General features: G+C 41.9%; 1 protein-coding gene across 1 annotated transcript; it reads right to left on the bottom strand.

Annotated features, from left to right (window-relative positions):
- Positions 1 to 1,146: 1,146 nt before the first annotated feature.
- LOC306932380 (N-acetyltransferase family 8 member 3) lies at positions 1,147 to 2,585 on the bottom strand (the record flags this gene model as incomplete). Its single annotated transcript, XM_079514170.1, has 2 exons — positions 1,147 to 1,936; positions 2,573 to 2,585. The coding sequence occupies 2 exons, from the start codon at positions 2,583 to 2,585 to the stop codon at positions 1,197 to 1,199; spliced, it is 753 nt and encodes a 250-aa protein (XP_079370296.1). The 3' UTR covers positions 1,147 to 1,196.
- Between the last annotated feature and the right edge of the window lie 15,777 nt (positions 2,586 to 18,362).

The following is an 18,362-nucleotide window of genomic DNA, read 5'->3' as shown; positions in this document are numbered from 1 at the left end:
TGGTTCTGCTGATTGGCCACCAGCCTAAATTTCTCCTGACAGCCACAGTGGGAGAGATGGATGTCCAGATGTGTCTAATGGTGTATGCATCTCAATGGCAAGCTGCACCCTTCATACACACAGCAAATTGAGTGTTCATTTACTCTGCAAGCATTAAGGGTCAGGTTTTTATGCTGTAGCAATTCTATGAACATGATTTTACTGCTCAATCTTTCCACTTAAAACTCATTCAGGTCACATTTGTCATAGTCTATACCCCAGACACAAGCTTTCCCTATTACATTGGATGGTACTTCAAGATAAAACATTATGCTGATAATGTTTTGGAAATTGTAATGACCTAGGGGCATGTGGGCAATGAAGATTATGAATATCCAAATCTACGCCATTTAGCATTTGGTGTGTTCGCTGCGGCCAATATTGTGCTGTGTGAATGTAAAATTAGGTTTATATGAAAAATAAATTATGGCATGTTGCTAAAGGAAATTACTATAATAATACCTTTTTCTGATCACATATTTACCTTTGGCGCCTATAGCTGGCGTACCAAACGGCCACTATTATGGAACGATTTAAGCTTATTCCATTACTGTTCTTTCTTTGTCCATAATCTTACTCTTGCATTATGTACAATGACCTGAATACCTTGCAGTGCACACTGGAACCTTTATCCTTTCTTATGCAATCCACAAACACACAGAGTTCTTTTAGCTCCAAGGAATTTTAAACCTCGGAATGTCCTAACAACATTATTGTGTTTTTCATTGGTATTGCAACGAGTATTGTAAGTCAGCTGGCATTCATTCCTCTGTGAAAGAGGGATTCAACTTTTCCCTGGAAAGGAGCTTAAGAGAAATGTTTAGTATTCTAAATGATTGAATATCACCTGTTCCTTTTAGTGCTCAGGAATACAATGGGTTATTGACCATATTCTGTCATCCAATAATAATAATTATTATTATGTCCCCTAATTCATTTAATAATACATTTATTAGATTTTTTTTATGTTTTCATATATTCATCTTGTGAATTTATTTGACCAACAGGTGACATGGAGTGATTGATTGCTTTAATGTTCTTAATGTGTGGTAATGCACTGTATTGTGTGTAGATGTAAACACATCACATTGAGGCAGGCAAGGCTGAATAGTGGAAAGAAAAGAAATAGAAGAGTTTCCAAGTCCATGTGAAACTTTTCACAAAAACCTCTCGATGCGCACCACAACAATTCTGGCCAACCTAGAGATCCAACGGTTTGCATGTGTGTTACGGTGGGACGTGGTTTCGACAAAGCCCAATTTTTGGTAGAGAGAATTTGCTGCTGTCTGTGACGAGCTGGTGTCCACAACAAGCTTCTTGTAGTCTCGCTCCTTGCAGAAATCCAGGGCCTTCTGCATCAACTGGAGGCCCAAGCCTTTGCGGCGGAAGGTGAAGTCCACAGCCATGTAGACCAACTCGCCGTAACACTCGTCCCCATCTTCTAGATCAATCCCTCCGATCACTCCGCCATTCCAGTCATCGACCCTCTCTTCGCTGCTCCTTTCCTCCTGTTTACCCGTCACTGCGACCATACCAACCACCTTGGGCTGCCCGTCCACTTCCGCTGCCGCCACCCACAAATAATTATCTGGGTTATCCAGGTAGTGGGCCTGGACGTCAGCCATGTCTGCGCTCAGCCGTCTGAACATGTAGCACTCATAAATCTCATGGCAACAGTAGTAAATTAGGCCAGCCCATGCGCTGAAGAACAGCAGAGCCTGGAAATAGGAGCTGCCTCCCAGCACGTAGCCAGCCATGGAGATGCTCAGGGCCACGCCAACATGATCTGGGTGACTCATGGCCTTGAAGAAGGCCGGGTAGACGTGCTCTAGAATCCCATTGCGGAAGAGTGTGATGACCTCATGCTGGTCCGAGGGTGCATACTCCCTGATAGAGACTTGATAGAGGGGTAGAGAGAGAGGGGGGTAGGGGGATTAAGATGATTGTTTTTGCATGGACAATCCTGGTTGATTTCACTATGGGCTCACATGGTGTGCTGAGGAAATTAGTAAATGAATGTCCCTTTTTAGAAAAATCTTACCCTTTTCATTTTTGTATTCAAAACGCTATTTGATCTAAACTTCTAAAGCCTGGAAATTACAGTTGCCAAGAGAAAAATTGCAGATTGCAGATTTTAACTATGAGTGATCAAATTTCATTTGATGCGTATTAGTCTGGCAATTCCAGGCTAGGCTAATGAAACCCAGTATAGGCACAAAAAATGTCCTGACTCCTGAGTCTACCAACTTTGGATTTAATATGGCTATATGACTAGCCAGCTTGTTAACCACAAACACTCTAGACATAAAGTAAACTTGGCTGTGTACTTAGCTTTTTTCCATCTACACCAAATTTAGTTGTAAAAAGATAGCCGCTGATCTACAAGCTTGCAATGGCTACACAACTTGTTGTTTTGAGCTTGTAGATCTGCTAATTTTGGTTGATGTTCCCCCAGAATATGGATGCAGGGGTTCAAATGGTTAGTACAGCTTATGATCTAATGAAATAAAACGACTCAAGAAATAGAACTTACTTTTCTGATCCATGTTGAGTCTGTTTCCTCTTCTGCTGTTCACTCTCCACTTGATACCGTGCAATTCTTCCTCCTCACTTTCTCACAGGCTGAACTGAAGCCACAGGTCGTGGTAATCACCCGTTTACAAATAGGATTGAACTCTGGGCATGCTCTCCTTCTTCGAGCACTCACACACACACACACACACACACACACACACACACACACACACACACACACACACACACACACACACACACACACACACACACACACACACACACACACACACACACACACACGCATCTTGATGACATCATCAAGATGTGTTTCACCATGTTAATCATTTTTTTCAGATCTCCAGTTCTAGGAAACACAGAATGGGGGGACGTTTTTTTATTATTTTCACACAACAGCTCTAAGGTATATTAATGACATAGTAAAATGTTGAAAATGAGTGGAATGCCCCTTTAAATGAATAATGTCCGGTCACTTGACGTTGGGGTGTCCATGTGGCTTCAGTGACAGTGACAGTGTCTCATGCAATATCCCAGAATGGCCTTCTGAGGAGATTACATTTCCCGTGCTGGAGGAGAGCCTTTACACTTGTTTAAATCAATAAGGCTGCTTCATGAGATTTCCAAGGTCAAGGAACTCTGGAACGTTCTCAAAACCATTATAGCGCAACATTGCAAATTCTGAATTCCACATGGAGGGAGTTCCAGTGAATAAACCTTGAGACGGTATAATCATGTTTGGGGAAGCAAATCTAATTCCCTCTGTTTGTGTAATAAAGGGGTGTATGATGAAGTAGACAGTTATCTCACCTTAGACTGAGAACTAATTACAATTGGCCATGTGATGATCAGGCTATATAAATCCCGTATATTGCTGGAGGGAAAAAATATTGAAAGGAGAAATGAAATAGACCACATTGTTCAAATGTTCTGATCAATCCCATTGCCTCCTCCAGGCCGGCGGCGTGAGTTTTCTCTGTGCTGCTTCATTGTCTCCGCCAGGCCGATGGTGTGGTCCAGAGTATGTTTCCGACATCTGTGTCTCTGTACAGCTAATCTACCTAGGATCAGCCTTTCATAGCCCCACAGGAGGCTGTTTTTTTATATTTTGTCTACAGATGTTTTGAGTTTTGACATCACGCAAATTGGTACACATTATCATATATAGTCATGTATTGATTGATTGATTGAAAATGTTATTAACAGTTTGCAGAATTACAGTACATTTCAAGCACAAACTCAATACAAAGGCTGTTAACTGTGAGTGGACGACCCAATTAAGCATTACACTTGTTTACAACAGGGTCCACCATGTTCAATTCATCAAAACATTTAGAGACGTACAAATAGACACTTCTATATAGACAAAGAACAGTACAGGAATTCATCATAATGGAGGTAAAAAGGGAAAAGAAACATATACAGTGAGGGGAAAAAAGGGGGGGCGGTGGGGGGGGATTCAGATTTTACGGGGGCCAGTTTCGAATTGCAGCCATCCGTAGGTGCCCTTTGAGAGCGGTTTTGAAGGAGTCAAGGGATTCGCATGTCTTAATGACTGTTGGTAGGGCGTTCCACATTTTGGTGGCATAGGAGCGAAAAGAATTTAGTCCCTTGTTTGTGCCGAATCTGGGTTGAACATGATTCGTTGCACTCCCTCTGGTGTTGTGGGTGTGGACTTCGTTAACATTAAGGAAGTATCTACACAGGTACATGGGTATCTTGGTGGAGTATCGAATCTTGTGGACCAGACCCATTGCAAGATGCTGTACTCTGTCGCCGACCCTAAGCCATGCCAGTCTGTCAAAGTGGGCAGGGGTGAGGTGGGTGAGGCCAAGTAGGAGCCTGACCAGTTTGTTTTGGGAGGTCTGGAGCCTAGTTTTAAGGGCCTTTGAGGTGCTGTGGTACCAGGAGGTGCATGCATAGTCAAAGAAGCCTTGTACAAGGGCTCCTGTTAAGGTCTTCAAGGTGTTTTTGTCGACCAGTGAGGAGATCCTGTAAAGGAATCTTGTTCTTTGGTTGACTTTTTTGATTACGTTGGTGGCCATTTTATCACCGGAAAGATTAGCCTCCAGGATGGAACCTAGGTAGGTAATTTCATCTTTACGTGTGATAACATTGTCACCCACTCTAACCAAGAAGCCATTTGCCTTGCTGAGATTACTATTAGATCCAAAGAGAATGGATTCAGTTTTTCCCAGGTGTAAAGATAGTTTGTTATCAGCGAGCCAGGTGCAGATTCTACCGAGTTCAGAGCTGTATTCATCTAGACTGATGTGTCCGATCTTTCATATTGCATCCTAATTGGCTAAGATTGGCTCATTTTGAACAAAATGCCTCAAATCATGAACGCAGCATCTGATATTGTTATGAAACTTCACATTTGGCCTGTTATAGCGCAACCAGGAGGCCATGTCCAATTAACCATCACAGAAATCGGTACACATTATCTCTATAGTCATGTCATTAAGACAGACCTGTGATGATTTGATTTGTTGTTATTTTTCATGTCATGTTTATGAATTTAATACAGGACCCGAATGGACACAAAACTGCAAGGACTTTGTTTTGTTTCCTTTTAGGCCAAGACTGTACTGTTGCTGTTTTACATTTCGGTCTAATAAAGTATTCAATCAATCCATCAATACGATCCTTTATATTTCATCCTGATTGGCTAAGATTGACTTCTATTACCTGGTGGAGACCTGTGCTCCGAGATGCACATTTTTCTAGTTCAATATCTGTTCACTTCCACCCTAGGCTATTGTAGGTGTAGCACCTACTAAGCACCTACTAAGCACCTACTAAACAGTAGGGGTGTAACGATATTGTAACTGCATCGAGTATGTATTATATCGTTTTGCAATGGAAATAATCGGTATCGAAACGTTTTGCTATGCAATTAATCAATTGTATCAATACTATTTTTGTGCGTGGTATTTAGCAATGGTATTTAGCAGTGTTTAGAAGAAAAATTAAAAAGAGGGGTTTAATTACTTAATTTAAAATGTCAATGTATTTTAAATAGTTACTGTATCGATTTCAAATCATTGAATCGTATCGTATCGGATCGCCATAATGAACCAATATCGTCCATGTATCGTATCGTCAACCTGGAATGACTCTTTCCTGGAATCATTGCACTAACGTCATGGAGCATTTGGGGCTCTAGGCCTATTTTTGTCCATGCTAAACCACGTAACCACCTAAACTACTTTGCGGGGTTTTTCCACTATTTTAAAAAACATTTTTGAATAGTTAAAATAGCCTAACTACATTGACACGTTGTTACATACTCGAGGATTGTATATTTATATGTATTATATATGATACCGTGACTGTATTTCTATATATTGTATATTATACAAGGGGTATTTATATATATATATATATATATATTATGTTATACGGTGATTATATTGATACATATAGATATTATAGTATACAGTGATGTGGCATAGTATGGAGTGCTGATTGCAGTTCTCAGTCACAGGTCTGGCTGGTGCTCGGAGGCGGAGACTTACCTTCCACCTGCCCACCTCGTCAACGGGAGCCTATCATCATCAGAAGGCCAGCCAGAGGAAGACTACTTAAGAGCAGCTGTGATGCCAGCTCGTTGGCACTGTGACTCAGTCTGACATACTGAGAGCACCTTGTCCAGGGAGCTGTGTAAAGAGTCTAACATTCACGAGGGACTCCAGTGTGGAGCGCTCTGCGTGATTACCCAAAATCTAACCCACCTTGCTGTGGTACCGTTACAAGAAGTTATACTGTGTTGTAATAATCGGGAGTGTGGGAGCTTGATTTTTGTAAACAGTTTGTATTTTGGTTAGGACTAGAAAGAGTAGAGAGTTTAGATAGGTTGATAATTTGTAACCTTTCTTTTTCTGTTGATGGTTAGGATTAGCTAGAGGGTTCTGTTTCCATTAGGATAGGTTTAGTCTGTTTTGTTGTTTTCCTTGAGTTGCCCCATACAGCCTTCTTTTTGTTTTCATTATATATAAGTAAATAATCTTTAAGTTGATCTTGTAACCGGGCTCAGCTCGGGAGGGCTCAGCCCCAAACTTTAAGTTGGTTGGAAACCCAGAAACTACCGTTATTAGTCGCTTACAGGTTGTCTAGACAGGAGGATATTGATATATATATATATATGGCCGTATTCTATATATATATATTCAGGATATACCATTGTATTAATTGTATATATATACCCTCTGTCTATTATAAAGCCTTATTGAAATGGTGTAAATAAACACAAATTCCCTTGCCAGCCTTGTTGCGTCCTTTAAGTACCCCTAGATATATGAAGGAAACGTAACACACGTTGTGAGCTTGTAGATTTTAACTATTCAAAAAAAAATCAAAATAGTAAAAAAAGGCAAAGTAGTTTAGCGATAAGGGGTTTAGCATGGACGAAAATAGAGCCCTCAGTCTTCAAAGGTTGACATTGAGATACCATATGCAACAGACACAGGTAGTGGTGATATAATGTAGCCTATCTTTCTGATCAATGTCATTGTAATAAATATTATTGAGGTCATCAAGTCACGTAGAATTCAGAATACTGAGATTAAAACAGAGAATGGACATTATCATTCACTAGATAAAACAACACACAGGTGGAAGAGAGTGCTTCAAATGTTGAATTTGGCCAGGAAATGGTGCTATACTCCTCTATGCCCCATTCAGACTCTGACGTGGTGCATTTTTATTCCTAAACAGAAGTGCCAGCAAGGCAAATGAGGGGAAAAGATTGCTGTGTGTGCTTGTTAGAGAGTTATTATGATAAAGGATTATACCATTATTGAACTTTCCCCTCATCTCCAACAGCAAGTGATTGCTTTACATCTGTCCCCTGACGACTATACTTTCAGCCAGTGATGGTCCATGAAACTTTGAATTGAAATTGACTAACCTCATGCCCAATGACTCAAAAGTTCATAGACGCAATTTGGGTCTAAAGCACTCAAGACAGAGATTTCCGTTTCCAGCTAAGATATTTGTCACTATAATGACAATAAAGTGCTTGCAGCTTGTGCAGAATGCTTGTTAGAAGAAATTGAGAATGTTGAAATGGGGGTAATCTCTCAAGACGGATCCAAACAAAAAATACAAACTTTTAGTTTTTACCAGATTGAAATGGGGGTGACTGGATGGAAGCGTTCAGGTGTGCCATCTCCCCCGCTGCAGTACATCACCACCTTCGCCCAGTGGAAGAGAGTGATGATTGATTACGTTTTGGAATCACTCTCCAGTTGTATTGGGCAGAGAGGTAAGAAGGGTTCAGAAAACATTATGAGAGAAAATAGCATTTGAAACAGACTTATAGCATGTCATGTAGACAGCACAATAATTGCATTGTATGTAGTCATAGCACTTCATAGTATATATGTACAGCATAGTATAATATATATGTATAGTTTATATGTATAGTGTCATTATATGTTCTAGTTACGTTCTTAGCTTACGCATGGGTATTCCCATGCCTTTTGTTCTTGCTTAATGTAAATCGCTCTGGATTAAGAGCGTCTGCTAAATGCCTAAATTGTAATTGTAAATTGTAAGTATCCAGGGCAGGAGTGAGGGTTTTGCATTGTGTGCGATTAGGGGAGGCAGTCGGTCACAATTAAAACAATCAATCATCTGTGGTCTAACCTAAATTGTGTGGCCGGCCAGCTCTAGACAGTGGTTATCAAAGTAGGGTCCAGGCCCTCGGGCTTGTTAGTTCAAATTGATACACTCATTAAAAACATAAAATTCCGTCTTAAACGTAGCCGCTGAAGTCACTGTGTCAATATTTTCAGTTGTGAAAGCTTTTGTTTATGGGAGTAGGAATCTTCGTTCTTGCAGAAGTATTTACTGTCCATTTACCTGTGAATAGTTAATTCATATTCATGGTACACAATGTTCTTGCAGAACTTACTGTACAGTTTGCCTGTGAATATGTAGCAATCATCTGCACTGCCGGGGGAACTGCCTATACTGCAGATGCTGTTGTTGATCACATGTAATAGTTCTGTTTTACAGTGTGACTTGCATATTCATTTGCCCAAGTCATTTTATTTAATACGTTGTAGCCTATACTCTGCAATGCAATACACAGACCAACCATATAGGCTACTATTAACCTACGCCTGTCTTACAAAATAGTACAAAGTACAACTGACCCTGGTTTGCCTGACTGGCTGCAATACTTACTCACTGTGCATTTACTGTACACTATGCTCTATCAGGCTTTGAACACTTGCAGTATATATTTCCTATGTTACTTATTCCATAATTACACATACCACAGACAGTTTACATGTCGGCCAGAACTATTAACTGAGCCAAAATCCCTACCAAAATCACCACTGCCTCACAATCCCAAACCAACACATGACATAAACATGACAGCTACACACTTTGTAGCAATACAATTATTTTAGATTTGCCTTTGAAATTTCATACATTTAAGTATTGTACCTACGTGAATCAACTTAACCCAAAATCCGCCATTGGCGTTGATCTACGTCAATTCAAAGCAATTAATCAATGCAACGCTTAACGCCGTTGGCGTTGATCGACAATTGGGCTTTTATAGCGTTTTTGTTTGATCAAGTCATAATGCTACTCATGTTAGCGTCGGGTTGCTAGCTGGTGTTAATAAATTCTTCAATCAATCAATCAATCAATGGTGCTGTCAATAACACAGGATCGTTGCCATAATCATCCATTCTATCTGTTTCTTTCAATCGCCTGCATCTCCTATTCCTTGTCCCAGATGGCATTTTTGGTCAAAACAAGGTTTATTCCACGGCCCAGAGCAGACTCTGTGTTGCGTTCCATTAGACTCCATTAGACCGGACGGTAAACAAGGAATAGATCTTGCATCGTCACCAAGCCCCCAGTGAGGCTCTGCAGCGGTGAAGCACTAGTGGTTGGAGCGTGAACTGCAGGCGGACCCGTGGATTCATGACGAGGAAACCCCGTGCAGCTGGGCTTTAACATTGAGCACTCGATTGCACTTCCGCATTTGCCAACCATAATTTGGTTGGCAATTGCTGAAGTAGAGGGTTTTTCCGGGTGCTTCAAAACGCCACTGAGCAACTTCCAACTGAAATGAATACCGGTGGGGCGGGGCTAGCGCTCCGGTTCAGTCTCTATCCTTTTATTACTCTATGATCGTCACACACCCTATCATAAGTTCATCACTTCCGGTCTGGAAATGTGGCTCTTCAAAATAAGAGCTGAACAGAGAAAAATGCTGGCGTGAATTATATCACTATTTATCAATAAATGCTGGCGGACTAACTGTTAAGGAGACACAAGTTAAGAGATGTTTTTTAATCAATAAAAGGTGTTTGACTTGAGTCTGAACAAAAGGCAACAAAAGGCTTTTGAGGAGAAGTGTATTGCGGCTTGCTGGTGACGGCTAGGTCAGAATGATGCTGCAGCAGCCTGAAAGCAAACGCTATCTATCACACTTAAAACCTGTCCCACCTCCACCCAGCCGTCCAACATGCCAAGAGATGTTGCCGATTACTGGGGAAGTTTGCAGCAGGATTAAGGCAGTGAATAACCAGTGGACTTCATATGTTTTAAGGTTAATTACTAACTTGGAGACATGTCTCTGGATAGTCCAGGGCCAGGCCCCTGGACAGCTGTAGGTTATTATTAAATAATTGATCTATCATACACTAGACCCCCTCTAACAGATAGCAGCATTGGTAGCAGTCAGATCCTATCATGGAAGGGATGCTTTGTAGACAAAAATGGCCCTGTATTTTGTACAATGACACTCTTACTGTATTGAGTTATTAGAGCTGGGGGAATAGATACAGAATCAGATAGTATTTTGTCTCAAAAACAAACACATTGACGCAAACCTTTTTGTTTTGACCTGTGCAGGCCATATACGGTAATACAGGATGATGATGATGACACTGGCTTAGAAATGTACAGGTTCAAAATATATTTCATGGTAAATGGTGCATTTTATAGATTGTCCAATCACACCCACATTCATACACTGATGGCAGAGAAAACCATACAAGGCATCAACCTGCTCATCGGGAGCAATTAGGGATTCGCATCTTGCTCAAGTACACTTCGACACTAACTCTGGGCGATCCCGGGCTCGAACTGGGACATTTCCAGTTCCCATGAAGCGGATGCTCTACCCCTGAGCCACTGCCACCCCTGCAGACTTGGAAAAATAAATACTGTAAATACAGAACTTCTGATATTTATATTTGCCTCCAGAATGAATTATGAAGCAAGTAACTGGATTAGCGCAAGTTTCATCTACAGGAGGGAATTATATAGTAGTGGAAATGGATGTGATTTACAAATGCGCACATCACTCATAATGGCAGTCATGATAGACATTTGGACATTAAATATGAAAATTAAATTAAACTATTAAACTTTTGAGCAACCAGAATGTTATGCATGCTCAAAAGGTTATGCATGCTTGCTCAATCATTATTTGTTTGTGCTTCCTATCTGTAAGATGCACATCTTTTCTCAATCTTTCTGCTGCTAATGCAACACATTCTGTCGGTACTGTATATGTTAATCAGAGTGAAGTAAAGGCCCTGTAATGTGTCTGTGCTGACAGAGAAGTAAGGTATATTAATGCCAGTGTAACTTATTTACTTTTCCATTACATGGTGGAGTTCTTTTTAACATGGCCGGGCTTTGATTTAGACTGTGAAAATATTCACATGTTCATCCGACCCAGTTCATTCTTGGTGGGTGTATTGCTGAGGAGGACTCAATTGAGTGCAGGGTTGCGTGTGAAGTTGACGAATCAGTTATTTACAGCTGGTGCACTTTGGCTAGGCATATAGCTCTTTTAACCCTGATTGCCCTGATGATTTTAATTACATTTTTACTGTTTTGTGTCTGTTTACTGTCTGTCTACCACAAGTAAGACGCGCGAACGCGGGAAGCGAACGCAGCTCGTAAATTGCAAAAACAACAATTAGAATAAATTACGTAATTTTTTAAGGTTTTTTTTTAAGTTAACGTTTTTTTTAAGTTAAGTTTTTTTAAGTTTTTCCTTTTAAAGTTTTTCCTTTTTAAGTTTTTTTTTTTTTTAAGTTAAGTTTTTTTTAAGTTAAGTTTTTTTTAAGTTTTTCCTTTTTAAGTTTTTCCTTTTTAAGTTTTTTTTTTAAGTTAAGTTTTTTTTTAAGTTAAGTTTTTTTTAAGTTAAGTTTTGTGTGCGTGCGTGCGCGTGCGTGCGTGCGTGTGTGCGTGCGTGTGTGTGTGTGCATGTGTGTGTGTGTTTTTGTGTGTGATACAGCTGCGCCCTCTGGTGGTGGGTGGGTGGTGTTACAGCGTGACAGACACACAGACACACACACAGACAGGATCTGCTGGGTCTCATAGTAAATGCTCACTGCGTTCGCAATCACTGCGTTCGCAATCACTGCGTTCGCAATTAAGATCTGGTTGACAAACAACTTCCTTCACTTGAATGAGACTAAATTATAAAGGAATTATTATCCTCTGATATAAATTGTACTGTAATGTGATTAAAAAGGAAATGAATGAATGAATGATGTGCTCATTGTGGCCTCTGATAGCATTGCATCCAAAGATTGCATTGGGTTCTTCAAAAATCATACCCGTGTGAAGTGAGGGGCGCTAATATATTAAAGTCTAACTCATGTTGATTAGGTGATGTAATGGTGATGTAAAACAAATGGTGTCAAAACAAACATTAAATTATCTTTACTGTTAATGGCATTTAATGTTTGACACATAGTGCCCAGTAGGACCCTAAGGTCAACTTACCAGGGTCTATTGGTCATTCCTCGTACCAGGTACCACCAAAGGTGACAGTTAGCGTTAACGACCGAAACGTCTACATAATAAAGAGCTACAAGATCTCCTTTTGAACATTTGTACCATTGTCCCACACACCTGTCATCAACCTTTAGGTGTGCATCGGCCTTCTTCTAAAAATGAGTTCTCTCTGTGAAAAGTGCTACTGTATACAAATAAAATGTACTTAATTACTGAAAGCTTTCAGTAAACTGTCATCCAAGATTGTGCAAAAGCTCCTTCCCTTTTATGAGATATCTTGCATGAGTATCGAAGTTTTGGCCTAAGGGTGGCATTAGAGGAAAGTTCCCTGTTGTCATAATAACCTGGCATGGCATTCCAGCTACTAGTTTTCAATATCTTGTTTGGGTCATATTGGGCAGACTGACTTACTGATCGACATTGACATCTTGACATCTTTAGAATTAAAACATATTTCACATTATGAGTCATTGGCTTAAGGTGCATCAGCACCAGCTAACCAATTCATCAAAGCCCCAGTCCTCCATCTTTAATTGAGTACCACAGACGAAAAACAGTCTAAGTCCAAATTTCATTCTGACCCCTCCACGAAAAGGCCTTGTTGTCCTGAACCCTTATCTATCATTTATATATTATGGATCAATAGTGTGGACTTTAGAGATGGGATTTATGGCTCTTTGAAGGGAGCCGGATCTCTGGGATCCGTTCCTTTCAAAGAGTCGTTCAAAAGACTGGCTCTTTTGAACGACGTTCCCGATGGGGGGGGGGGGGGGTCCAGTGTCCCCCCAGTGTCCCCCCCAGTGCCTCCCCAGTACCTCCCCAATATCTGCCCAGGGCCTCCCTAGGGACTCCCCACTCCCCAGTGCCTCCCCAGTGTCTCCCCAGTGCCCCCCCCCCCAGTTGAAACCCCCCTGCCCCCCTCCTCCTCTAAAAAGGAACGGCTCCCTACTGTGAACCGGATCCCATCGTTCCTTTCAAAGAGCCGTTCAAAAGATCCGACTCGTTCACGAACGTCACATCTCTAGTGGACTTAGACTGTGGTCTGTTAGTCTGTGGTACTCAATTGTCCCTGGATACTTCATTTCTGCTTACAGCTATATTCAGAATTATTTTTGCTGACCCCTGGCAGCTCTGACTCTGCTGTGAGTTAAGCCAGTGATCCAATTCCTTTTGGAAACCTGGCACAACAGAACAAACATTCCCTTGGTAACTTGCACTCTAGCCAATAAGGATATTGTCCTTGCATTTCTAATAGAGTGAAATTATAATTTGTAAGGCAGATGAGAATGCAGCTGCTACATAATTATTGTCAGATGTTTTGGATTATTGAGGTCACAAGGTGATTGTGTGTTTTCACCTTGCTCCTCCTCAGCAATTAAATTAAGATAGTATCTGAAAACGGAGGCACTGATCATATTCATATAGTGCATTCAGATGCCTCAAAGTAGAGATGCTCCGATAATCGGCCACCATCATAATCGGCAATTTACCCTATCTGTGATCGGCAATTTACCCTATCTGGAGAAACCGATCTTTTACACCATTTAAGTGGTGTAAATGTCATTCAGATATATAACTAAAAATACATCGCATGGATGCACCTGGGACGTATCCTCAGTGATGTATCCTGAGGTCAACGGGGTCTCGGGACTATACCAACATCATACCCCTCACTCAGGCGACCCAGCCGGGGTGATCAAGTCCCAACTTACGTTCCAGTAGCTATCCTCAATCAGTCCCACTAGGGCAAAACCAGGGCCACACAATCCGTTGGAACTACTCCAGAACTACTCTGCCAGGGCTGGGAGGTATGCTTCTGGCGCGTGGAAGGACTAGGCTCTGTGGGTTGACTCCTGTCCGGGCCACTCCTACGTCTCACCAGGTCCACTCCTGCTCTCACCAGGCCCAGGACCTGTGCGTTGCACCAGAGTCCCAGCACCAGACACTTCATTCAAGGCGACCGTTCTTCGCGGTCAGGGCGACCGCTCTTCGTAGTTTGGGGCGAGTTGGAATTGGGGCGAGCAGTTTTGTATTCGAATCTCAGTGATGCGAGATATTGCATCATGGAACGAGTTCCATCTAGTTGCTGTCTGCACGATGAGCTTTTTTCCAGACAGACTTTCAACGAGCTCAGAAGCCACGGTAGAACGGCTGGCCTTAGTCCAAAGGGCAGAACACTTGGATGTGGCGCTTCTGTAGACTACTTTGGACTGCGTGTGTTGTCAGCCATTTTTCAATATCATTTGTTGAAATGAGGTTAAGGGTATGCAAGGCACGTCTCACGTGGGGGGAGAGTAAACTGTCCTTCTTGTTCGTCGGAGGACAGCACTTCACCAACATCTGTGAATGTCACCTCTTCATCTCGACCCTGCTCTTCCTCTCCCTCCTCCTCCGAATCTCTCATATATTCTGAAAGCCTTGACAAAGTTCGACCTGTTGTCTGTGACTGTTGCAGTGACTTTGTGTGACAATCCATACGCTGAATGAACCTGTTCAATTTCACTAGCCACAACATTGTATGTGTGTCGTCCTTTGATTCGTTTGCAGGCAATAGCTGCTTTCTGACGAGAGAAATCACTTGGGTTAATCCAATGGGCAGTCATTCCCATGAAGCTTTTATTGTGGGCCGTCCAAATGTCAGCGGTGGTTGACACATATTCAACGCTCTCAAATGTCTGCTTTAGCTCACTTTCCATCGTCTTGTAACAATTATTGTCCAAATTATGTTGTAAAGGTTTTCCTGTCTGTTATCGGCTGTCTGTTCCCCAATATGGGTATTTTGCACAGTATTTTTCGGAAAGACGGCGATTCAACTGCTGAAATTGGCAACATTTCCTCTACTATGTACGAGGCAACAAGGCTGTTTACCTCTGATTTGGAGGTTCCCTTCTGTTTTTCAAAATCAAGCTTTTGCTGCTTGCTTGGAGTCGGACCGTCGGGGTCGGGCAACTCAACGCTGCTCTGCGGATCTCTTGCAACCAACTTTGTGTTCTTATGTTTCTTCTTCAGATGCTTCGATAGATTCAACGTCGTGTTCGAAGCAACCAATGCTCCGTCGGACCATAGTATGCCTCCCCTTTTAGACGGCGTGTCGGGTGCTGCTTCTATGAGCGCTGCCATGTTTCCAATGTGATCCTTTGCGGGGGGGTGATGCGAGTAGCGTCGCTACTCACATTACTAGGGCGCGTTCCAAAATGTCCACACAGAGCGCACTCACGTATTTTGGTTGGATTGGCCACAATGGCCAATGCGCTCACGAGTCCACGACAGTAACAAAAAGTGCTGCTGATGAGCTGACACTGTGTCTCGCTGACACCGGCTTGAAATGTGCTAGTCAGCTAGTGCGTTGCCGGCTCACCTTTAGTGTTCACGTTACCGACCAAAGTAGTGTGATTACAATAACGAAATATTTCGTTACTCGTTACATCCAACTCTGTTTGTGACAGGCCTAAACATTCTCCCCTTCCTCCCCGCACACAGGAAGTTTTTTGACGTGGGTTTTGACATATAATAAATTAATAATTTTGGAAATATTCAAATTCGCCCCTTATGCACAAGATCGGTATCGGCCGATCATGAGAAAAACAATCTGTGATCGGTCCCAAAAAACCTGGTCGGAGCACGAGCAAGTCGAGCATCCCTACCTCAACAAAGTGGAGGTGGATCATATGCCAAAACAATAAATGTTCTCTCTATGTTCAATTTTCCATCCATTACATTTACATGCAATGCTCCACTATACTGTATTTATTCATTCCTACTATAACTGGGGTCCTTTTCAGATGTCGGACTGACATGGACGTGAGGTGGTGGAGAGTGGATAGAGGCACTCTCAAAACACCTACCGCCTGATTTATATTTTGTTGTACGAAGGCATATAAATTAAGCATAAGACCAACATAGCTGTATTTTGTCTCTAATGTGTTGATCATTTGATTGAAATATTTTTAGTGTCACATTCAGTGCCATTTTTATTTATGGCACTGAATGTGACTTTTGAAAGGAGCTTCTTCTGGCTTAATTGCTCACAATTTGTGTGAGTAAGCCTTACTCGTTTCAGGGATTTCATATCTTTGTGCTGATGAAGGTTTAACGCAGAAACCCTCTCATATGCATCTCATATTCATCAGGCAACCTTCTGGCCAGCTTCTCCATGGCAATATCATTATAGGGACCAGGATGCCTTTTAAAATTGGCTTCTCTGAGCAGCACTTTAATTCTCATAAGCCGGAATACAATTCCATACATCTATGAATGTTGCAACATTCATCTCTGGATTTCTGGACGCACTACTATAATTGAGAATGTTTCATGACATCAGGACAAAAATATGGACCAGGTGCAAACTGCAAATCAAGCCATTACTCGCAGGTTGTGAGAGTTAGCTGTGACAGGGAGAGCTCTGCTTTCAACCAAAAGGCCTGTGGCCTATGATCTTCATATACCAGTATTTGATATTCAAGCACTCCAAGATATAATATCTCAAGCACAGCACAGTTGCGTTGTCTGCATAGCGCTAGTAACCCCAAGTACCTCAGGGTTCGGCTGGACAGGACACTGTCGTACAAACATAACTTGGGGAGCCTCCGCCAGGACACTATCTCCACACAAGCCCTGGTGTTCTCTGCTGCTGAGTTCCAGTCTGGAGTAGAAGCCCACACGTGAAGAAGGTTGATCCTGTCATCAACAATGCCCTTCAGATCGTAACTGGCTGCCTGAAGCCCACCTCCGTGTCCTACCTGCCAGTCCTAGTGAGAGGGCCGCGACCCTCACACTTGCAAGAAAAGCCCAAGAACACGACTGGCATATCCTGCACGAAACAACAACTAAGGCAGCGCCCACATGCAGACTCAAGTCTCGCCACCCCTACAACCGGACAGAGATGCTCGGTTCCATCCCTGAGGACCTGTCTACAAGGGCATGGCTGGCAACTACCTGGAAGCGGGAATGGGAGTTGGCTGAGCCCACACGTCTGCCCCCTCACCCCCCTGTGACGCCGGGCCTGATCAACACATATGCCAAAATTGGTCTGATATCTTGACCTATGCTGCCCACTGGTTAGTTTATGTTTCTGAGGTGTTTAATGTGGAATTTGAAGGTTATGGGTGGGGGTCCATTTTGACACCCAGGTTGGTGACCATAGGTGAGAGGGGGAGGTTCTGAGGTGAAATAGTCAAACGTTGATTTTTGGAAGGGCTTCTCATCAGTAGCTGAGATGTAGCCACAACACCCTGGGACAGGTTGCTTCTCTCTTCTGCCCCTTCCACCTGCACAAGTAAACAGATACAGTCTTGGACGTACTTTGATTGTGAACACTGCTCTCTCAGGAAATTTGGCAAACTTGACCATAGGTGTGGACTGCATGGGTCCAATGTCTCAGGTACATCCATCTTTATAGAGTTATTCTGTTTGAAGAGAGGGAGCATCCGTTAATTTTGGTTACACCAATTATTAGTAGTATTAAGACAAAGTGCAAAATAATCATATAAAAGTAAATACAGAGTTAAGAGAAAAGAAAATCTGAATAAGATCACATATACCAGATACAAATAAAAGAATAAAGAAACTAATCGAAATGAATCATTAATCTCAAGGCGACAGTAAACTGCATGCACTTTTCTGGGAGTTTGTTCTTTACACATTTAATTTTAACCAAATGGTTCATTATGTAGCAGAACATCATAAATACTAGACTATATAAAACATTAAAAAATAAAAATAATTATTGCGAGGATTATTTTTCAAGTACATAAACCAATGTCTCTCTTCCACATATTTCATTCCTCACATACATGTATGAAAAGAATGCCATGTGACATGTACATAACATCCATTACATTGTGTGGGGTCTATAGATACTGAAATGAATGATATACACATCAATACAGTAGGCCTATACAGATTCTTCTTCAGAACATGGGTTAAATCCCTTGCCATTTAGGCTAACATACAGACTGTAGCCTACGGGGGAAAAAAGCCTGGGTACCGACTAGGCCTAC

This window comes from Electrona antarctica, assembly GCF_951216825.1.
Source record: "Electrona antarctica genome assembly, chromosome: 2".
Classification (NCBI taxonomy): domain Eukaryota; kingdom Metazoa; phylum Chordata; class Actinopteri; order Myctophiformes; family Myctophidae; genus Electrona; species Electrona antarctica.
This window is presented reverse-complemented; position numbering and strand designations above follow the sequence as displayed.